The sequence below is a fragment of the Mesocricetus auratus genome, unplaced genomic scaffold, assembly GCF_017639785.1.
Source record: "Mesocricetus auratus isolate SY011 unplaced genomic scaffold, BCM_Maur_2.0 Super-Scaffold_100021, whole genome shotgun sequence".
Lineage (NCBI taxonomy): Eukaryota > Metazoa > Chordata > Mammalia > Rodentia > Cricetidae > Mesocricetus > Mesocricetus auratus.
This window is the reverse complement of record NW_024429202.1, coordinates 9246010-9266001: the sequence shown is the minus strand read 5'-3', so window position 1 is coordinate 9266001 and position 19992 is coordinate 9246010. Positions and strand designations below refer to the sequence as shown.

Below are 19992 nucleotides of genomic sequence, written 5' to 3'. Positions count from 1 at the left end.
CAACAAAAATCTGAGTTACTGGAGAGCTTTTGTAAAACCCAAGTCCATGAATTCTTTTTTTGGGGGGGTTTGGGATAGCGTTACTCTGTGGCTTCATATGCATGGAGTAAGTTGTCATTGGCCACACAGGTTGTGCTCTAACCGCATCATTAAATTATGATTGTTGACTCATGTATGTCTAATACTACTAGATGACAATAGATGTCCCATAAGGCTGACTATTTATAAAGCATGATTGTAGTCTAAAAATTGTAATGTTTAAAAATATCCACTCATTTCAACAATATCGTTTTTTTATGTTTATTATTGCTGCAACACTTACTATTAGGATTGTTTAGTGATGGCCAGATTTCCCACATACTTGAATAAAACCCCATAAAGTCATGGAATTTTATGTAAAAAAACGATAGTGGTTTAGTATTAAGAAAGTGAGTGTGCTATAGAATTTGCCAGTAGGAGTGCTGTGTGTTTTAGGTTGACTTATTAGATACATTCTATAGTGCATTTTAGTAAAGAATAGTTTTTAGAACCATTTTTTTAAAGGACAATAGTGGGTATTAAAGCACATAGAATAGAAATTTAGGCTAATGTGAGACTAAGGGAAAAATATAGTAAGATTCTCTCATGTTTGCATATTAGAGAGCTCTGATGTCTGTAAGTTAGCCATCATTAGCTAACAAGGATATGAAAATGTCTTGTTATTTTGTGTGTGTGTGTGTGTGTGTGTGTGTATGTATGTGTGTGTATATACTTGTATATATGTATTGCTGGGAATTGAGCCTAGTGACTATTGCATTTAAGGCAAATGCTCTGTCACTGAGTGATAGGCCTATCCCATTTTATAAAAATTCCTTATTTTCAATTCAAACATATTTTTGAGCTTCCATTGCATTGTGCGTTTTATTTTATTTTATTTTTTTTGAGATATTTTTTTGCTGTGTAACAGAACCCTATCTGCCATGAAACTCACTCTGTAGATCAGGCTGGCCTTGAACTCACAGAGATCTGCCTGCCTCTGCCTCCCCAGTGCTGGGATTAAAGGTGTATGCCGCCAAACCCTGCTGCATTGCGTTATTTATAAAACCATTGTGAGACAAACAGAAATTATTCCTGAAAGATGGAGGAAGTGAACCTGAGACATTAGTTGATTCTTATATTATAGGTTCTGGTATATTGGTTAGTTAGTTTTCTTTAAATAAAAGGCCCATTCCAACCAGTTGTGATGATGCATTCCTTTAATCTCTTCATTTAAGAGGCTAAGACAGGAGGATTCCAACTTTGGGCTAGCCTGAGCTATGTAGGAATTTCAAAGCCAATTTGTGATACGAAACCAAACCAAGGCAAGCCAAACCAGCCAGACTCTCCTGGCATGTCATTTATCTTAGAAGACATCAATTTGTCAGCCTGCTAATGTTTCCTTCCTTTTAGCACCTTTCACAAAGCTTTGTAGGATCTCCTCCGCTTGAGTGTCTAATAGTTGTCTTAATATGGTCTTAACTGAAATTGTGTGGGTTTTCTTGGTTTGTTTTTGTTTTTGTCATTTCAAAGCTTCCTCTTTTTAGCAAATGGTAGCATAATTTAGTTTCTAAGGTTCCAAGTCTCAGTCGTCTTTGCTCTACTCCACCTGCAAGTTAACTCTGCGTTCATATGTCCTTATTTCCACTGGTTACAGAAATCAAAGGCACTGACATCTCTTGTCTGTACAGCTTCAGCAGCTTCTGCTTTCCTGGGACGTACCCTTGCTTACAGAGTAGCCTCACTGCAGTTATCCTTAAAAAAATAATGTTCAAAGTTCTCCAATCGCTTCAAAGTTAACCTCCTAAGGCCTTCAGGGCTTAGTATACATCCTCCTCATGACTCTTAGGTCCCGTTTTCTGTTGCGTATGTCCTCTACTCCTCAACTCTACCCACAGTGGTCTTAGGATCTTGTTCTTGCATACAGGCTCTAGAGCACTGTCTCTTGGATTTTGTTCAGATGCTATATTGTCACCTGGCATTTGAAATCCATTTGTAAAATTTGTTCTTATAGCACAATTTCAAATTGGTTTTGTCTGAGTGTTTGTTACTCCGTACTCTATAATTTTTGTTTGTTTGTTTAGTCACTATTATATCCTGAAGCCATAGAGCATTTAACTCAGTGTCCAATAATTATGAATGAAATCCAAGTGCAGATAGTTTGGGCTTTAAAAAAGACATTGCCAGTCGGGTGGTGGTGGCAGCGGCACACGCCTTTAATCCCAGCACTTGGGAGGCAGAGGCAGGCAGATCTCTGTGAGTTCAAGGCCAGCCTGGTCTACAAAGCTACACAGAGAAACCCTGTCTCAAAAACAAAGGAGAGAAAAACAACAACCACAACAACAACAAGACATCGCCAGTGTTTTTATGGTAAGAAGAGGAGATAGAAGACATGCTACTTCTTATAGGGGAGAGTGAAGGGAAAGAAATCAAAGATGAGTATCTATTTCTATGTCATTTAAGAGATGCTGTCTTCTGCCAATAGTTGGAAGAGGGATTCAGTATGGGGCAGAAGTTTAGGATGAAAATAATGCACATTCACTAAAATAGTATAAGCCAATTGTGATGGTTGATCTTCACTGTCAATGGGACTGGATTTAGAATCATCTAGAAGATATAGGTATGTTTCTGAGGGTGTTTCTTAAGAACTTTGATTGAGGTGGAAGACCCACCTGAATGTGGGTAACACCTTATAGGAGAGGGTCCCAAACTTAATACACAGCGAACAGGAAGAAAGCATGATCACCAGCATTCATCTCTGTCTGCTTTCTGATAGTAGATCAGTGTGACTAGCTACTATGTGACCTCACCATCATGACTGACTGTAGCCCCTCTACCTGTGAGCCAAAAAGAAATCCTTCCTTAAGTTGCTTTTGCCATGCATTTTGTCATAGCCTTGAGAATGAAGTAAAAAAAAAAATGGTACTCGAGAAATGAGGTCTTTGCTGTGACTACCTGACCATGTGGCTTGTAGGCTTTTGGAACTGTTTTCTGAAAGGCATTGGGAAGAGATTGGACCTCTGGGCTAGAGAAACCCTAGAGTGCTATAAGCCACAGGGATCCAACCCTGTGACACTGTGATGTGATGCCATCATCAAGAAAACAGCTGGGCTGCATTCATAGCCATGCTGGGATGCAGTAGCTTGCAGGCTGAAGGTTGGGTGTGGCTGCTGTAAACAGAACTTGGAGGGTGGCAGTATGGAAGGCCAGAATGCCGAAATCAAAGAAACAGATCCTGGCTCATGACATTTCACATGACATTTCACATGTCACAGAAGAGGGCTCTGAGGACGTGGGCTAGAGGCCACCTGTGCTATTTTCTGGCAAAGAAGCTGCCTATGTTTTGCCCGTGTCTAGAGAACTTGTGTTGCTCTACATGCTGTAGATATTTTATAGATAATTTATGTAGCTTTTGAATTTTGCGTTTGTAGTGATTGATCATTTTGTATTCTTCACATCTGTAGAAATTTAGATTATGATATTACTTGATTTTTTTAACAATAAAATAAAAAAATGAAACATGTATTAATGTTGAGTTACCTATAATTTTTTCCCCTGCCTTTGGGGTTTTACAAAACTGTTTTAATTTTAAAAACTTATTTATATTATGTGAGATGTCTAAGATATGAGTTATTAGGATTGAGACTCAGTAGATGTTTGAGTAAGTACACGGGTCTGATTTAATGTTCTTTTGCCAGTGATTAGTAGAAGAGCTAGTCATTTTCATTATGTCTCTTAATTGCTGGTTGGCTGATAGACTTATATAGCCCAGATTTTGACATTACTTCTAGGCTATAGAAACTAACGATAAGCGTCTCAGTTCCCTGAGATGTATGATGCAAGATGTTTGTCATGGGATTGGTCATGTTTTTGATATTTTTGTAACATCTATCTTTACCCTTTACTACAATTAGAACTTTCTGTGTTTGGCAGCAATACTTTCTAATGAAAGCAATTTTGCATGCATATGTACATGCACACACATGCATGTTTAGATGAAATAAACACAAATTTTTATTTTCTAGAATGAAAGTTTGGTGTAGCGATCAGGTAGTATTAATCAGAAATGAACTTATTCCTGGGGTTCACACTAAGCTGGCATGTTGAACTGATCTGGGTCTCAATGTGCACATCTGAATTCATTTTGTAAAATATGGCAAGCAGCTGCATCCCTGTGGAAAGCTGAAACAACTGCAGGACATTAACCCATTGAGAAGATTACAGTAGGTTTTCAGTTCCATGTTAACTGTATTTATTAGTGAAAATTGACTTGAGTGCTTCTGCTTTTAACAGACTTTTTTTTTGTCTGGAAGAAAGGAAATAAAGCATTGGAATGATAGGACTTTGATGTGTAAAGGAGTTAATGTCTAAAGAAGTAATTATCTAAATCATCAAACAGAATGTGGGTACAGGAAAGAATTATTTCAGAGTCTGATAAACTATCAGCTCTTCATGTCAAGAAGAAAGTTATTCACCTGTTTGATTTAGAAATTAAGTAACGTGTTTGTGAAAAGCTGATTGTGGTTGTAATACATTTGGATTGGAGCCCTTCACCTGTTACCAATGAATACCCTTGATAGGAAACACTTTTAGTAGGGACACAACTGAAAGAAAACTGGGCTCAAACTTAGGGCCTGGCCCTTAGTGTAAATTTGCTCTATGAAATATGTGCTCTTTAGAGAGCTACAGTAGGATGACTGGGTTTGAAACTAAAGAAAGGAACTGCTTGAGTTCCTCACACTGTTCTAGCAGTAGTGTGTGTATCAAATCTGAAATGGGTCAACTCAGATCTTGGTTGTGGGAGGCTGGGGTTAATACAGAATCCTTGAGGTTAATATTTCCTCTTGGCCTTGTGTTGGAACCACTGGGGAACACTGGGCAGTGCAGGGGCTGGGGCTGGGGGTCCTTGTAAAAGGGAGGCTGTGTGTTCTCGTTTGCTGGTCTGTTTGTAGAAATCTGTAGCCCTTGTTTTTCCCAACCCAAGTTTCAAGCTGGAGTTGCCTGGAATCCCAGCTACTGGGAGGTGGAGACAGGGAGGCTGCATCGCAAGCTCATGGCCAGCTTGGAATACATGAGTCTGTCTCAAAACCAAAACAGAACAAGGCACTGTAGGCAGTTTCTTTCCTTCCTCTGTTTGCAGAAAAATAGTAGTTATTTCAAAAATTTCTGTGAAAAACATAACAAATTTAGGCTTAAAGAAAAGTGATAGCTTTTCTTAGCATTAGTTTTTTTTTTTTTAATGTGTTTGAGTGTTAAGTTCAGTTTGAGTGAAACTTTTTGTCTTTCAGCACGCTCATGGTCTGTCCCCTACTTAGTTCTAGTCTGCTTAGCATAGGCCAAAGGAATATTGGAGTATTTCAGACATAATTACATGTAAGTATGTCTACATATTTATTATGACATAATTAAGGTGCTGTTGTCCCTAGATCTCTGTGCCATGTTGCCTCTTCAAAAAACTGCCCATTTTGGGCCGTTGAGTGTCCTGTCCTTGAGCACCCGTGGTCTAGATTCCCATGGTGATTTTTATTATTTTCCACGCATTTGGTTAGATTAAAAGGACATCTCAGGAGAATGAATTTGACAGCCACATGGAGACTGAACTGAGTGTGAAAGAGATAAGCGTTTGTAGAGACTATAGGGTAGAGAGAGGGGGGGAAGGAAGAGAGTCTGGTCTTCTTACACACCATGGGATACAGGGAGGGTGAGAGGCAAGATGGGGTTTTTGAAGTAAAGGTATTTTAAATTGATATAAAAGCTTTTGTTAGATCAAGATGGGGTATTTTAAATATTTTTATTTTAATAGCTAACATTTATTGTGTACTTACTGTATCAGGAGTGTCTCAAATTGTTTTCTGTATGAGTTCATCTAATTGTCACAATAATCTTTAAACCATAGGGCTATTATTCACATTTTATAGATGAGATAATGGAAGCAAAGAGAAGTAAAGTAACTTCTGTAAAGTCCTAACAAAGTAACAGATCTGGGAATTGAACCCAGACAGTCTGCCTCTGAAGCAAACACTGAAATCAGATCTTTATGCACAACTTTACCTTCTTCTCAGGCATGCTGCAGCAATCAGCTGAAGCATGTTTTTGTCCATTACTGTGAGTCTGGTGATCACAAGAGGGCCTCAGGAGATAGCTTGTGTAGACACTGTGTCATTTGCCGGGGACTGTGTCGGGGAAGCTCATCAGTGACTTGTAGCTCAAGGAGATGATAAACTCCGCCTCTGAGATGTGGAGAGCAGGAAAGCGTCTTCCATGGGCCACTGAGAGCCGGTGCACAGGATTGGACTGCATGTTTCCGCTCTTGGGAAGTATCCCCCAGGATGAGATCTCCCACCTTCTATTAATATATAGACTGTGCTCAACTCAGCCTCCCCAGCCAGGTGACCTTTAGGTTGCTGTCTTCAGGTCAGATGTTTCACCATAGTAAAGTCTCTCTGCCTGGGCTTTGCCTTCTGCGGAGCTGTGGACAACCAAGTCCTTTGTGCAGCACCAATTCTAGAGGCTGCTTTACCAACTAGATTATTCCTGGACCTCTTTCAACTGCTTTATCATGTGTTACCAAGTTTGTATGTTCTTCCATAGAATCTGCAAAGTATTTTTAATTTCCATCTTAGGGAAAATGATGGTATTACAAAGTTTACAAACACATAGGCAGTAATATTTATTGTGTGGTAGTTGGTACTTTACTTACTTCAGTGACTTTTATGTTCTTTTGACTAGTTCTTGTTTACTGATTATTATTTAATTTCGTGCCATGCACAATAAATAAAAAAGGCATGTGTTAGGATTGGTTAGTTATCCATTATTTATCAGCCCAATTTAATAGGGAAAATGTCACATTTTAAATTGAGCCAGTTATTTGCTCCTAAGATTATAAAATATAATGCCCACTTCTGACCTGTTGATTGATTTTCTACTATAATTTAGGCTTTAGTTCAAATGAGATCTAGACTAGACTGTGGTTTTCTCATTTTGTATATTATAGTTATAAGAACTTTTAAAGTAGATTCTTACCTGGTACTCCCAAAGTATGAGTATGAGTGTGTGTGTTCTGTGCATGCACATGTTAGTGTGTGTGTGTGTGTGTGTGTGTGATATGTGGAGGCCAGAGGTTGATATCAGATTGTCTTTCTCAGCTGCTGCTTCATGCTATTTTATTTATTATAAAACAGTATTTCTATTTGAAAAATGTTTGAAGCACATGCTGCATTCTGTCCCAGATGCATAAGTGTTCAGTAATGATTAGGTATGTCGCATCATGCTTACTGTAGCAACAGATCTATTATCATTGTAATTCAGAATAGGTGAGTTCTCAAAGCCATTCCTCAAAACCCAGAGCTCCATGTTTTGGCTAACCTGGCTGGCCAAGGAGCATCCGGGACCCACTTGTCTCTCTCTGCCCCACGGCTGGGGTTACAGGAGTGTGCTGTTGTGCCTGCTTTCACGTGGGTGTGGGTTCTCAACTCAGGCCCTCATGCCTGCAGAGGGATCATGGTTCCCACAGCCAACTCTGCAGATCCCAAAGTGACTTTTGTTTTTGTTGGTCTGTGTGAAACTGGGGTAATGTTTGTTGAGGGGCTACTGGACACTCCCTGAAGAAGTGCTAATGAAACTTTGGTGATGTGTAACACTCTGGAGAACTACCAAACTATGCTAGAGTAGTTTAATGATTATTTTTGTTCTATTACTATAGTGTAGATACTGAATGTATACTAGTCATGTAGATGATTATTTGGCACCTGAATTAACTAGACAATTTTTTCTCCCACTGTACTACTTTTCATTTGAATAAAGACATTAAGTAGAAGAAAGTTGGATTTATACAGAACTAAAATTATCCAAAATTTGAAGATTTCTATACTTTTTGAAGTAATTTAAAATCACTTCTATCTTGTGTACTTTTTATAGCTAAATATGTGTGTAAGAATTATTTTTTCCTTTTATTCTAGATGAATAATACTGCAGCTAGCCCAATGTCTACTGCCACTTCAAGCAGTGGAAGAAATACAGGGAAGACTATAAGCTTTGCTGCAGAATTGCAGAGCATGATGTAAGTATGTCTTTACATAGTATTACTGCTGCTATTTTAAATTGATTAATGTTGAAGAAGGAAATTGAAATAAAATGTATAAACCTTAGCTTAATGTAATTCGTATTTAAGCAAAAGTAAAATAATCTCAACATTTAGATAGTTACATGTTAGACAGGCAGAATTAGACAGAAGTGCTGCAGCGGTGGCTGCATTTGAAAACTGAGTGCCAGCTCACCTTTTTGTGGGTGGTCAAAATGTTTTCAGAGACGTTTGCAGTTTTTCTCAATTCTCCTAATTCTGTGAGCCTAATTCAAAGTAGTTTTAATTTTGATAATATTTGAACCATTGCATTTCAGATTATTGTGAGAAATATAAAGCGTTAAAGAAAATCACGTGTATTGAATCTTTGAGAAATTGTTCTTTTGTTTAAGAATTCTTCCTGAAGGTTATCCTTAGTTTGCAGTGAGTGAGACAATTTGTCTTAATTGGGTGGGGTAGCAGATTACTTCTTTCCTGGTAGTTTAGGAGACAGGCATCTACAGGAAGAGGCAGCGTTAGTGATTTCCCAAAAATCAAGCAGTTTAAAAGAATGTTTCTGTGGAGAGTTAAATGCTTTCTTCATGTGTGTATTGATGGCCTTTAGAGTGGGTTGACACTACTGTGTGACAATGGTAGTTCAAAGCACAAGTTTGGTAAGTTTGATCGCATTCAATAGTCTCTCAGTAGACATACTTCAAAGACAGTATCCCATTGAAAGCATTAATGTTTTCTGCCCTCAGCATTTCTTTATAGTCTTAATTATTGAGGGTCTTTGAACACTTTGATTGTATGGGTTATCTATAATTATTGAGTTCTTAGAATTTAAAACTGAAAAATAAAAATTTATGCCTTCATTTGAAAAATAGTAAAGCTTTATGTGAATATAATCTATTTCTTATAAAAATTATGTTCTAAAACCAAAAATTGATAATACTTGTGATTGCTAAGATGGGGATTAACACTAATTAAGAAGCTGAATTTCGTGAGCCTGCCCGTATTTTTAATTGTGGAATGCTTTACAGTTTATATATATGTGTATACTTGCTTAAGTTTTTCATTATAGTTTGATAGACTTTTTGTTAGCAAACTTTTGCTATGTTATACTAATTATATTTAAAATATTAAGTATGTACTTTATGATAAGGTGATGTTTCATTTTTTTCCCCTGTGGCACTAAATTGATTTTCTTGTATTTTTTAACTGTGAATTTGGACATTTTCAGATTCCTTAAATTACAGCATAGTAAACTCCATATATCCTTTATCTAAATTTAATAATAATTGCTCTTTCAAGTCTTTTTTTTTTTTTTTTTTTTTTTTGGTTTTTTGAGACAGGGTTTCTCTGTATTGTTTTCGAGGCTGTCGGTCCAGCCTGGCCTCGAACTCACAGAGATCCGTCTGCCTCTGCCTCCCGAGTGCTGGGATTAAAGGCGTGCGCCACCACCACCCGGCTTCAAGTCTTATTTGATCTTGTTTCCTACATTCATTTTTTCAAAAATTAACCTCATAGGATTTATTAAAACAATATATGTTAGTAGGTAAAACACCAGGTGATGTATAGCGTAAGTCAGCAGACTATAGCCATGTAACCTGTTTCAGTAAAGGAAGTTTCATTGGATGTCAGTGATGCTCACTTATTTATCTGTTGCTTGTTGCTGTCTCCATGCTAATGGCACAGCTAGGTATTTGTAGCAAACACCATGTGAACTGTGAAGCTGAAAATGTTTGCTGTCTAGGTTTTAGCAGAAGTTGACCTCTGAGCTATAAAACCAGTGCTCTATAAAAAAGAAAACAGAAACTTAGAAATGGTTCTGCCTAATATTTATATTTGATAGACCTAAGACCATTTAAGAAAGTTGAGAAAAAGAAAAGAAAAGCTAAATTCAGCACTTTGTATTAAATACTTTTACACACATCGTCCCAAGCGATCTACCTAAGCTGGGTTCAGAATGTAAAGGTTATTGTTGGCTGCGACTCTGGAATAAGTGTGCACTTTTCCTTCATTGCAGACTTCAGGGAGAGGCCACTCCTAATAGTACATTCAGCATTGAGAGGCTGAAGCTTTCCCTTTATGAATTTTTCCTCAGAAAGGGAGCTAGAGTCAAAATGAGGGGAATCATTTTAAATTTGCCAATATACCCCATTGCTTTAAAAATTTCAGGCTTTAGATGCCATGCTCGTGAAATCAGTATACATGCAGTCCGTGATCTGCATCAGGAAATGCAGACTTAATTCCTTGAATATTGGTTGGAATTTTACTCCCAATCCCTCCCCGTGCTGCTTCATAGTTCAGCCTGTTTGGATGGTTGTTTTTCAGTCCTCCATTGCTGCCATCTTTCATGCCTATGAACTAGTAGTAAGTTGTTTGTCTTTTGGCTACAGGCTGTCTAACTGGAACATTGCATAGCTTTTTTTCAAAGATTGGTATTGCTGAAAGCTATCTAGATGTGAATCACAATGGAAGCCGTCTGTCCAGTTAATAAATACAAAGTGGCAGCCTTAAACAGAAGAAAGCCCTTCATCCCTGGAAGAGGCTTAAGGCAGCTACTGTGTTTTGTCCACCAGAGGAGGTAGAGGGATGACACAGGCAGAGAAAAGAACAGTCTGCTGGAATTCCTTGCCAAGGGCAAGTTGTATACCAGGGATGTGAATGTGTGGGAGCTGATTGCTTGTGGGTCTATTTTGTGTAGGGGTGGGGTGTCTAGTCTGCCTGTAAGTCTGAGAGCCACTTGCTTGCCTGGGGCTGGAGGGAGCCAGAGAGGGCCCTGGATCCCCTGGAACTGGAGTTAGAGTTGGCTTTGAGCTGCCATGTGGGTGCTGAGGGTCTAACCTGGGTCCTCTGGAAGCAGCCAGTGCTCATCTGTTGAGCCTCCTCTCCAGCTCCTCTAGTTTTGTCTGTTTTAAAGGTTCTTAGTAAACTATAGTTACTACTGTAATTTTGTAATGTCTGTCTTTTGTCCCCATTGTGTGTTTTTAAGCTTTATTAATCAAGTTTTCCAGTGTTACTAAAACTATGAAATAAAATATTGGAACCTATTACCTTAAAGGCAAAGTAGTAGGTTTTAATCTAATGCCCTTTGTTACTAACTTTTTAATTGTCCTTTAAGGAAGCTGAGCTGATTTACGTTTCTGTCCATTCTGAGAGTGTCCCCGCCTCAGTCTATCTCTCCTGACAACAGCAGAGACTGGTGCTGTGCTGTCTGACAGCCTGACCGCTGAGCTGCACCATTGGATGTGTTTAATGCTCTTCCTCTCAGCACAGCTTCTTTTCCTTCCAACTTCTCGATTTCCTGAGGCTTATTAAGATGTTCAGTGTCTTAAAAAGACTTCCCATTTGTAGATCACCTTTGGCATTCCCGTGTCCCAGCATCTGGTTTCCTTAGGGAATTGTCCTTCTTCTCTTCTTTTTGTGTGTAGCTTAGTTTTACACTGCCTTGTTGCTCCTGCTTTTGACCTGAAGTCTTCTTAATCTTTCCTATATTTCAGGGTTCGATTTCCATGTTTAATATTAATGCATTTTGTTGTTCTGTGTTGTCAGGGAGGGTTCTTCCACCACAGAGTCCATAAGCCTGCCTTCCTCCCTTCACAGCTGAGACTCTACTGTTACCAGATAATACGTGATTCCCCTGCTTCTCTGCTTTGTTCCATTGACTTCTCTTCCTTTGCCAGCCCTGAATTATTGTAGTTATTATAGCTTCAAGTGTTATAGTTCAAGTCTGTCCACATAAGTTTTCTTTTTAAAATATTTTTGGCCCCTTCTTATTTTTATGTTTCCAGATGAATTTTTAGGAATCATTTCAACAAGCTCCAAAACAAATTCTAAGTACAAATTTTAAGCACTTTCATTTTTGTTTCTTTTTATGCCTTTTACTGTATTCTCAGATTTCAGACATGGATCTTTGCAATCCATTTTACTTTTAAAGTTGATTAATGAAGTAATTTTACATTTAGAAAGTTTATTTGAAACAACCCCTGATAGAAACAGTAACAACAACAGACTAATGAGTGGGTTGCTTAGCTAGTGTATGATTAGAGACCAGAAAACCTCTCAGTTTTCTTTAATATTTGTTTTTCTTGCTTGAGTGTAGAATTGTGCTATGACTGCAGTATGCACAGATCCAGCCAAGTGGTCACTCTCATTTCAAATCAGGGCAGTGATTTTCTTAATCTTGAATGGCAGAAATGGCCAGTTTTAAATGGTCAGTTCAATTTTTAAGAATGGATTTATAAGAGTGCATTCTGACTAATAGGGTAATATACATCAGTGTCCATTCACTGGAGTCCAGAGAGACTGAATATATCTAATGTATTCATTCTTGAACATAAGAAAAGATGATAGGATGGGCCTTCCTCTGACCCCTTTAATGAAAGTGTTTCTGCAGTCCATCAGGAGCGTGGATGAGCACTGAGCACACACAGATAGTGGGCCTGGGGAGGTTCACTAGAGGTCAGTGGGCTTTCTCTGGCTATTACAGAAGGTCGTTATAGAAGGGTCACATGTGGTCTGTTCCTGTTATAAAATGTGCTACTTTTCGTTTTATCTACTTAGCAGTTTTGCTGTCTTTCGCTCTTTGGTGTTTGCTGATTTGTTGTCCCAGAGGTCAGCAGTGCTTCAATGCCACGGCACTTAGACGGCGTAGCACGGCCCCTGGCAGTGATGGCGGGAAGCTTGCGAACAGTTGTGAAGGGTTGTCATGTTAGTAAGAAGGCGGGCAGAGAGGGCTGACTGCAAGCATGTTAACTGGCGTAAGCTGCCTGGGACGCAACTGAGGCAGGTGGCATGCTTTTCCTACAGCTGCGCTCTGCTGCTGTGCATAGGCCAGGAAGGAAGTCAAGGCGATTGGGTGGATTTAGGAGTCTGAAGGGCTGATGGTATAGAAGTTATTAATTTGACATGTTGGAGGTTGTAGCCCACAGGTGAGGTGTAAAGTACAGTGGAGTTGATCAGCTTGGACACAGAGTGTGAGAGAGGATTGGAGCTCTCAGTGCATGGTATAGCTGTGAAGACCATGAGCAGTACTTAGAGGGCCAGCTGTCTGGCATGTTCTCCTGCAGGTCTGCTCTGACTTCTATGCTGCTCTATCACCTCTCTGTGCATTTGACACCTTGCACTGTTGCTATAAATGACCTTGTTTTAGTTTTTATATTTTTGCTTGTGAGCCTAGCCTTTAACGGCTGAGTCATTTCTCCAGCCCTGTTTTAGTTTTTTTAAACAGTGCTATATTTGTCTGCATCTAGTCCCTGATCCCAGGTTTTAAAAACTTTTCCCAATGTGCTCTACCTGGTGTCTTGTAGGTGCTGGTAAGTGTGAGATCGTGATCATACTGACAGTAATGTTAACAGAGGGACAGCAGTTGAAATCTTAAGTTTCCCAGATAGAAGGGGTAGGGAACAGGAGCCTGGATAATCCTTACACGTGTATCCATATTTTTTTTTTTTGTCTTCTTACTGCATTGATTTATGTTTTGTCTTTCATGTTTGTTGGACTGCTGATCTGGTATTTTGACAAAGGAATCTGTCTTAATAATGTTAATGATTTTGACTCAATAGAAATGTGGGTGTCTTAGAAATTGATTAGGCATGTCTTTTATTGATTCATGAAGAAGTAGAAAAGGGCTGTTTTGTTCCAGGGTGGCTAGTTGGTTAGTTATGGGTTCAGGACTTAATATCTGGGCCTCTGAATATAAATTTCCTATCCCTTTCTAGTGTCTCTCTGATATAAATTAGTGACCAATTCTTGTTTTTTCTTACTTTTTAAACTGTCAGCATTTCTTTAGTTCTTCATTCTACATTTATATTTGAAATGACACTGTAATATTGCACTGATTTTAAAATGATGAGTGGTATATATCACTTGAAGAATTTTCATTAAGTCAAGGCATAATCTTTTTTTCTGTACTTTAAGTCCCATGATCAGCTATCGTAGAGTGTCCTGAAATTTTCATTCATTTAAACATTAGAACCTGACACGTAGCTGACAAAAATATGCTTACCCTTCAAGATTTTGTTGCTCTCATGTTCCATGAGGTTTCTTTAAAAGATCCAGCGATACACTTAAGGTCACTTTTAGGCAACCAGACATATTTTTGTAAGTAATTCTTTGAAATAAATTCTCACTCTCGTTTCTCCTTAAAGTATTAACATTTAGTCTAAAGTAATGTGACTCTGAGTAGTCAGCCTTTGTCATTTGTTCGCTATTGGTCTGTGTGTGAAGTAAGCAGTTTAAGCCAGAGGTCAGCTCCCACCTTCCTCTCTGAGATAGCTTTCCAGTTTTGAAAGTGGGATTCAGTGGTGTGCATTGCAGTCATCTTGTGTAGGTGGTTTACGGTTCTGGTAATATTCTTATATTGTAGCAAATAGCTTGAAGACCATATTTGTTCCAGTAGTCTTTTATAGTCCTGCTTTTTGTTTATTCACTCAAAAAATAACCTTGATGTCTACCATGGAATAGGCACTGTTCTGGGCGCTGCAGATCTAGCAGTGAGCACAAGAGTACAACATACAGATCCCTACTCTTATGAACCTACCTCACATTCCAATTTTGCTAGAAATACTTCATTTCTCGTTTTTTTTTTTAAATACTATTGCTTCTGTGGCAAACCATGTTCTTGGAAGTTTACAGTATTGTACATTAAAGTCTTTGGCTTAATTTTATATACTTTTGCACTATTGTGGTGGCATTACTTTTGATTGTAGTTTTGGCTCAAGACTTGTTTTTCCTATGACATATGAAACCTTTGAAAATGCAGTGTATTTGAGTCACCTTCTAGTTTTACTTGAAATTAGTTTAAAGCAAGGATCTTTGTTTAAAAGGCAAATCAGAAGAAATTAATTTCCAGTAAGAGAGAATAGTAGCAACATGAACTGATTATGTATTGAATGGACTAGATTAAACAATCATTTTTTGTTCCTTTATTTACAAAAAACCGTTTGCCTAATTTTAGACTGTTTTACAGATTGCACTGAAATGTTAGAATTTTAATGTTTAAATAAAGGTTGGCAGGTTAAATTGATGAAACCCAGTAAATAGAACAGCCTAGGATTAAAATAATCTAATGTAATTTTTCCAAAATTTGTGGATACTAAGGTGGTTTGAGTAAGAATGGCCCTCATAGGCTCATATATATGAAAGCTGCTGAGCTCTTGGATGGAATTAGAAGTATTAGGAGGCATGAGCTTGTTGGAGTAGGTGTGTCACTTGGGGTGGGCTTTGAGGTTTCAAAAGCCATTGCCAAGCCTAGTCTCCTTCTTTGTCCCTCTGATTAGGGTGTAGCTCTCAGCTAATGCACAAGTGACTTGCTCCCTGATGATAATGTAATGTCTCCCAAAACTGTAGGCAAGCCCCCACTTAAATGTGCTCTTTTCTAAGAGTTGCCTTGGCTGTGGTGTCTCTCCACAGCAGTAGAATAGTGACTAACACACCAAGTAGGTACAATTAGTGATAATTAAACATGCAGTCTTAATAAGTCCACATCTGTCTTAGGAATGCTTTTTTAGAAATATTTCATTTTTAAGCAGTGTCATTTTTGTGTATTATTTTTAGCTTTCATGGGGTAGTGAGATTTCACATTTTTCATGAAGTAATGAGGAAGATTCTAGTGTTCTATTATGAGTTAAGCTTGGTGAGTCCTTCTTTAACCTTGTTTTGTTCAAAAATCACAGGCCCTCTACTTGTAGGGCAGTCATATATGATTGTGTTTTCTTATTTTAATTTTTTCTTCTATGTTCATTTTCCAAGGATGTTAGAATTTTAGTGTGTGTGGAAAATATAGTTTGTTGCTTGATTTTTATTAATCTACTTAAAAATATTAAAGTTTTTACTTTATGGTTGAGGTGTTCTGAAAGCTGCAGAATGTAGTGTAACCTGGGTGGCATTTTGTTTTCAAGCAATTGCAGTTATTGAAATGCACTGCTTTTCATATGCAAGCACACGCTTTTAAAGCCTCGGGAAAATAAGTTGGAAAACCTTTCTTTCTTCTCACCCTCCCTCCCTCCCTCCCTCCCTCCCTCCCTCCCTCCCTCCCTCCCTCCCTCTCTCTGTCTCTCTGTCTCTCTGTCTCTCTCTCTCTGTCTCTCTCTCTCTCTCTCTGTCTCTCTTTCTCTTCCTTTTTTAGCCAGATACCATCTTGCCTAAAATGACATATACCTATCCTAGCCTATTTATTTATTTATTTATTCATTTTGCCATTCATTCATTCATTCATTCATTCAAGATAGGGGTTCTCTGTGTAACATTCCTGACTGTCCTGGAACTTGCTCTGTAGACCAGGCTGGTCTCGAACTCTCAGAGATCCTCATGCCTCTGCCTCTCCGGTGCTGGGATTAAAGGCGTGTGCCACCACCTTTCAGTCTTCACATGTGCCTATTCCTTCTGGGTCCATTTTCTGTTATTGTGTTGTATGTTGAGGTATTTCTTTTGTGCACATCTATTCCTCAACAGATTGTTAATAGAGTTATAAGACTTTACGTTTATAATGTGAGAAAGCATGTAGATATATCTTGAAAAGAAAATCGATACAATATTCCATAATAGATCTATCAATCAATGAAATAGAACAGAGTTGCTCATTGTAGCTTAATTTATCTACATTAATCCTAAACTGCTGTGTGTTAGCACATTATCTATTTAATGTAGTGATTAGTTCTTTAATATTACCTTCTTTTTGTTTGGTCATAATCTCGATTTTGATTGAAAATATGTTCAGTTTTTTCAAATTATATAATGTGCCTACCACTTTTCTTTGTTTCTAATTATAATTGTCATTTTAAAAAATATTTTCCCTTTTTCTTAAATATTATTTCTTTAGCATGTTTTGTTTTTCTGTAACTTGCCAAATTTGTTTTTAAGTCTTTTTACTTTTTATTTAAGTAGTTGCTATTTATTCATCCAGCCACCCACATTGAATATAAATTGTTGAGTCCCTGTGATATGTCAAGCATGAGGCTAGACTATATGTAAGAGCAGAGTGAAAGGGAATTTTTGCGTGCTTATGTTGCTAATACAATGTAGCATGTGTTTTATGTGTCTTATGATCCTTTGATTGTTGCAGTTTTTGCTGTTTCTACTATGTAGATGTGTGCGTAGATACAGAGACACTAAAGATTTGCACAGGAAACACAGGCTTTAGGCTGCCAAGGTAGAATTTGACCTCAGCATATCTAATTTTGTATAACATTACCTTTGTATATGGGAGACAGGTGTATAAAAATATATTTCTTATCTTCATGAGTGTAACTTAGGTTCTGCTTTGTGCAGGTGTCTGGGGACTGCTCAGGGGGGTGAAGTTCTTACTATAATATCAAGTCTCCTCTCACCCACTAGGTTCTTTTAAAAACCCATCTCATTTACTAGCTTTTCTTAGCACATCATGAGACAAACGGATTCTTCTGGAGTCACCACACTAGTAAGTAACTATGCATGCATACATGTGTAAGTAGAGTGAGGATCCTACCCTTAGATAGAAATTGAGATTAAATGACAGGCAGGACAAGCCATGAAAACGTAAGTATGCAGAGAAAGGTGACTGGTGTTCTCCTGTGGTAGTGTAGAAGTGGGGAAGAGGGTTCTCAACTCAGGGGGAACCTCAGGAAAATAATGCCATTTGTCCTCTTTCTCTTAGAATAGGCACTATTTAAACCTTGGAAATTTCGGGAGAGGGTGATAGGTCAGGTAAGGAAGGAAAGGAGAACACGTGACCAAGACCTGGAGGTGGGAATGAGGTGCAGAAAGCTTAATGTACCAGGAAGGAAATTCGTTTTTAGAAAATACTGATCAAAGTGGTGATAGATGTGAGAATGTGGTGAGTTGAATGATGACTAGGGAACTTATTGTTGACCTAGTCATAGAAAACCTTTCAAAGGTGTTTGCCATGTGGTAGGTTTGATGCGCATTGACGCTGATTGAAGAAGATGGGTAATGAGCACCGTGGGCAATGGATTGGCTGGAGGACATGACTGTTGTCCACGTGAGAGACAGTAGTGCCAGCAGCAGAGTAGACAAGTTTACCAGGCAGTGCATAGGCTAGCTTGTTAGGTCTTGGGGACCAGTGGGAATCCTGAGCTAGTTAAAAGCAATGATTCAAGCTTCCCATTCCCAACCTAGGAATGGGAATCTAATGGTATTAAGTTGAGCAGTGAGTTTTATCATTTGTACCTTGATTCCAAAAAAGATTCGAGGCATCTGTTGGAATTGTTCACAGCATGATTATAATACAGCAAGAAGGGTTGGGAAGGGAGATGAAAGTGAAGTCCCAAAGGAGCAGACACACCTTGATGACGGTGTAAATGCACAGAAATGCATACGGGGAAGTCTTTCACTAACGCTGAGACAAAAGTTCTATTATTCCTACAAGAGCAGTAGGAAAAGCACACCACTGTGTGCTGTCTCAACACAAGCTAGAGTTAGTTCATGAACTAACATGTATCAAACTTTAGGAATATTGTCTTTTGGAGGTGAGGCCTGCAAACATTTCCTTTCATGGAAGCCTATAGGACACTTTGCCCTGTAGTGAGCAACCAGTGTCATTAACTGTATATGTACAGTTAATACAAAATCTAAATATTTGGTTGAATTTATAAGGGAGGTAAGGAGGGGAAAGAACTATTAAGTAGAAACACATTTATTCATTTTTAAAGATGCTGGTGGCGAGTCTGATCTAAAAATTGGTGGTTACAGATTGTTTTCACTTGAACTATAAGAACGTCATTGTGGGCCTCCAAAAGTCCTTCCCTTCATTCTGTCTGCAGTTAGAGCTGCCCACCTGGGGTCATTTTGAGATGCTATGTGCATCTTTAAATTTGGTGTTTGATGAGAATCATAGCTCAGAAATGTTTGAAACCACTGATACATAGTCCTAATTCCCAAAGTGGCGTTCAGAAAAAAAATTAAATTTTTATTATTGATTATTTCTACTTTTATGAGTAATATCTAAAATGAATGATGCTAAATCAATATTAAACAATTATATACGATGCTTTGAACATATATAATATTTACTCACTATACTCTTTTGTGAAAAGGATATATGATAAAAATATGTTCCACTGAGCTTGAGGAATAGATAGAATAACATTCAGATGATTTTAAATGAACATTATTTTATAAAGTTGAGCCTTTAAAATTGTTGGTGTCTGACTGACCCTGCCTCTTAAATACACCAGGCATATTCTTTTACAGTCTTATGAACAAACATTTGTGTTTTCTCATAATACTAGATTATAATTTACATTAATACACATTGAGAATACATGATATTTTTAGTAGTTTGTGTCATTTTTATACCTCAAATGTCCACACGAGGCAGCTTAGGTAGATGGATAGTTTTTCTGTTTTATGTCCTGAGAAACATTTTAATACAGAATTACTTTGTTGGGTTCTGCTTCAATTGGACTTCATGGAGAGGTGTCTAAGCCTACAAGACTAAAGCTTGATGGTAGAGAATAGTGGTGGTGGGAACTAAGCTATCATGCTGTGGCTTAGGAAGTTTTGCCACTTTACTCATCGTCTCCCATGTTGGCTGGGCCTGTTATTGTTTATTTCTGAAGTGGTTCTCCTCTCTCCTTCCATTTATTCTTCTTGTCTGAGGCAGACTCACCTTCCTATTTAGCATTTTTTTTTCTCCATGAGCCTTCCTAGTCAGAAGTACTGGTTTATGACTTCTGTACCCCAAATGTTAACATGCTTTTTTGATACTCTTAATTTTCAGTAATTTAAAAATGTGTGGTAAGCCTATCCTTCTTTGTGAGCTCTTTCAAGGCATTGGCCAGACTGTCATAAAGCTACTACTAAATGCTTGATTGGTCACACAGCTGTACTAGACTGCATTCGAAGGGAAGGCTCAAGATTTGACCTCTCTGTTGGGAATTTAGGAGCTGTGCAGTACTCACAGTACATAAATG

At 38.2% G+C, this 19992-nt stretch overlaps 2 protein-coding genes across 9 annotated transcripts in view; one reads left to right on the top strand and one right to left on the bottom strand.

The window, feature by feature from the left end:
- Supt3h (SPT3 homolog, SAGA and STAGA complex component) overlaps positions 1–19992 on the top strand; it is a 342544-nt gene that overhangs the window by 4435 nt on the left and 318117 nt on the right. For all 3 annotated transcript variants that reach the window (XM_040729632.1, XM_005072308.4, XM_040729633.1), the window contains exon 2: positions 7974–8074. In XM_040729632.1, coding sequence (XP_040585566.1) covers positions 7974–8074 — 101 coding nt within the window. The remainder of the gene's footprint in view (positions 1–7973; positions 8075–19992) is intronic.
- Runx2 (RUNX family transcription factor 2) overlaps positions 1–19992 on the bottom strand; it is a 305556-nt gene that overhangs the window by 271045 nt on the left and 14519 nt on the right. The window lies entirely within an intron of this gene.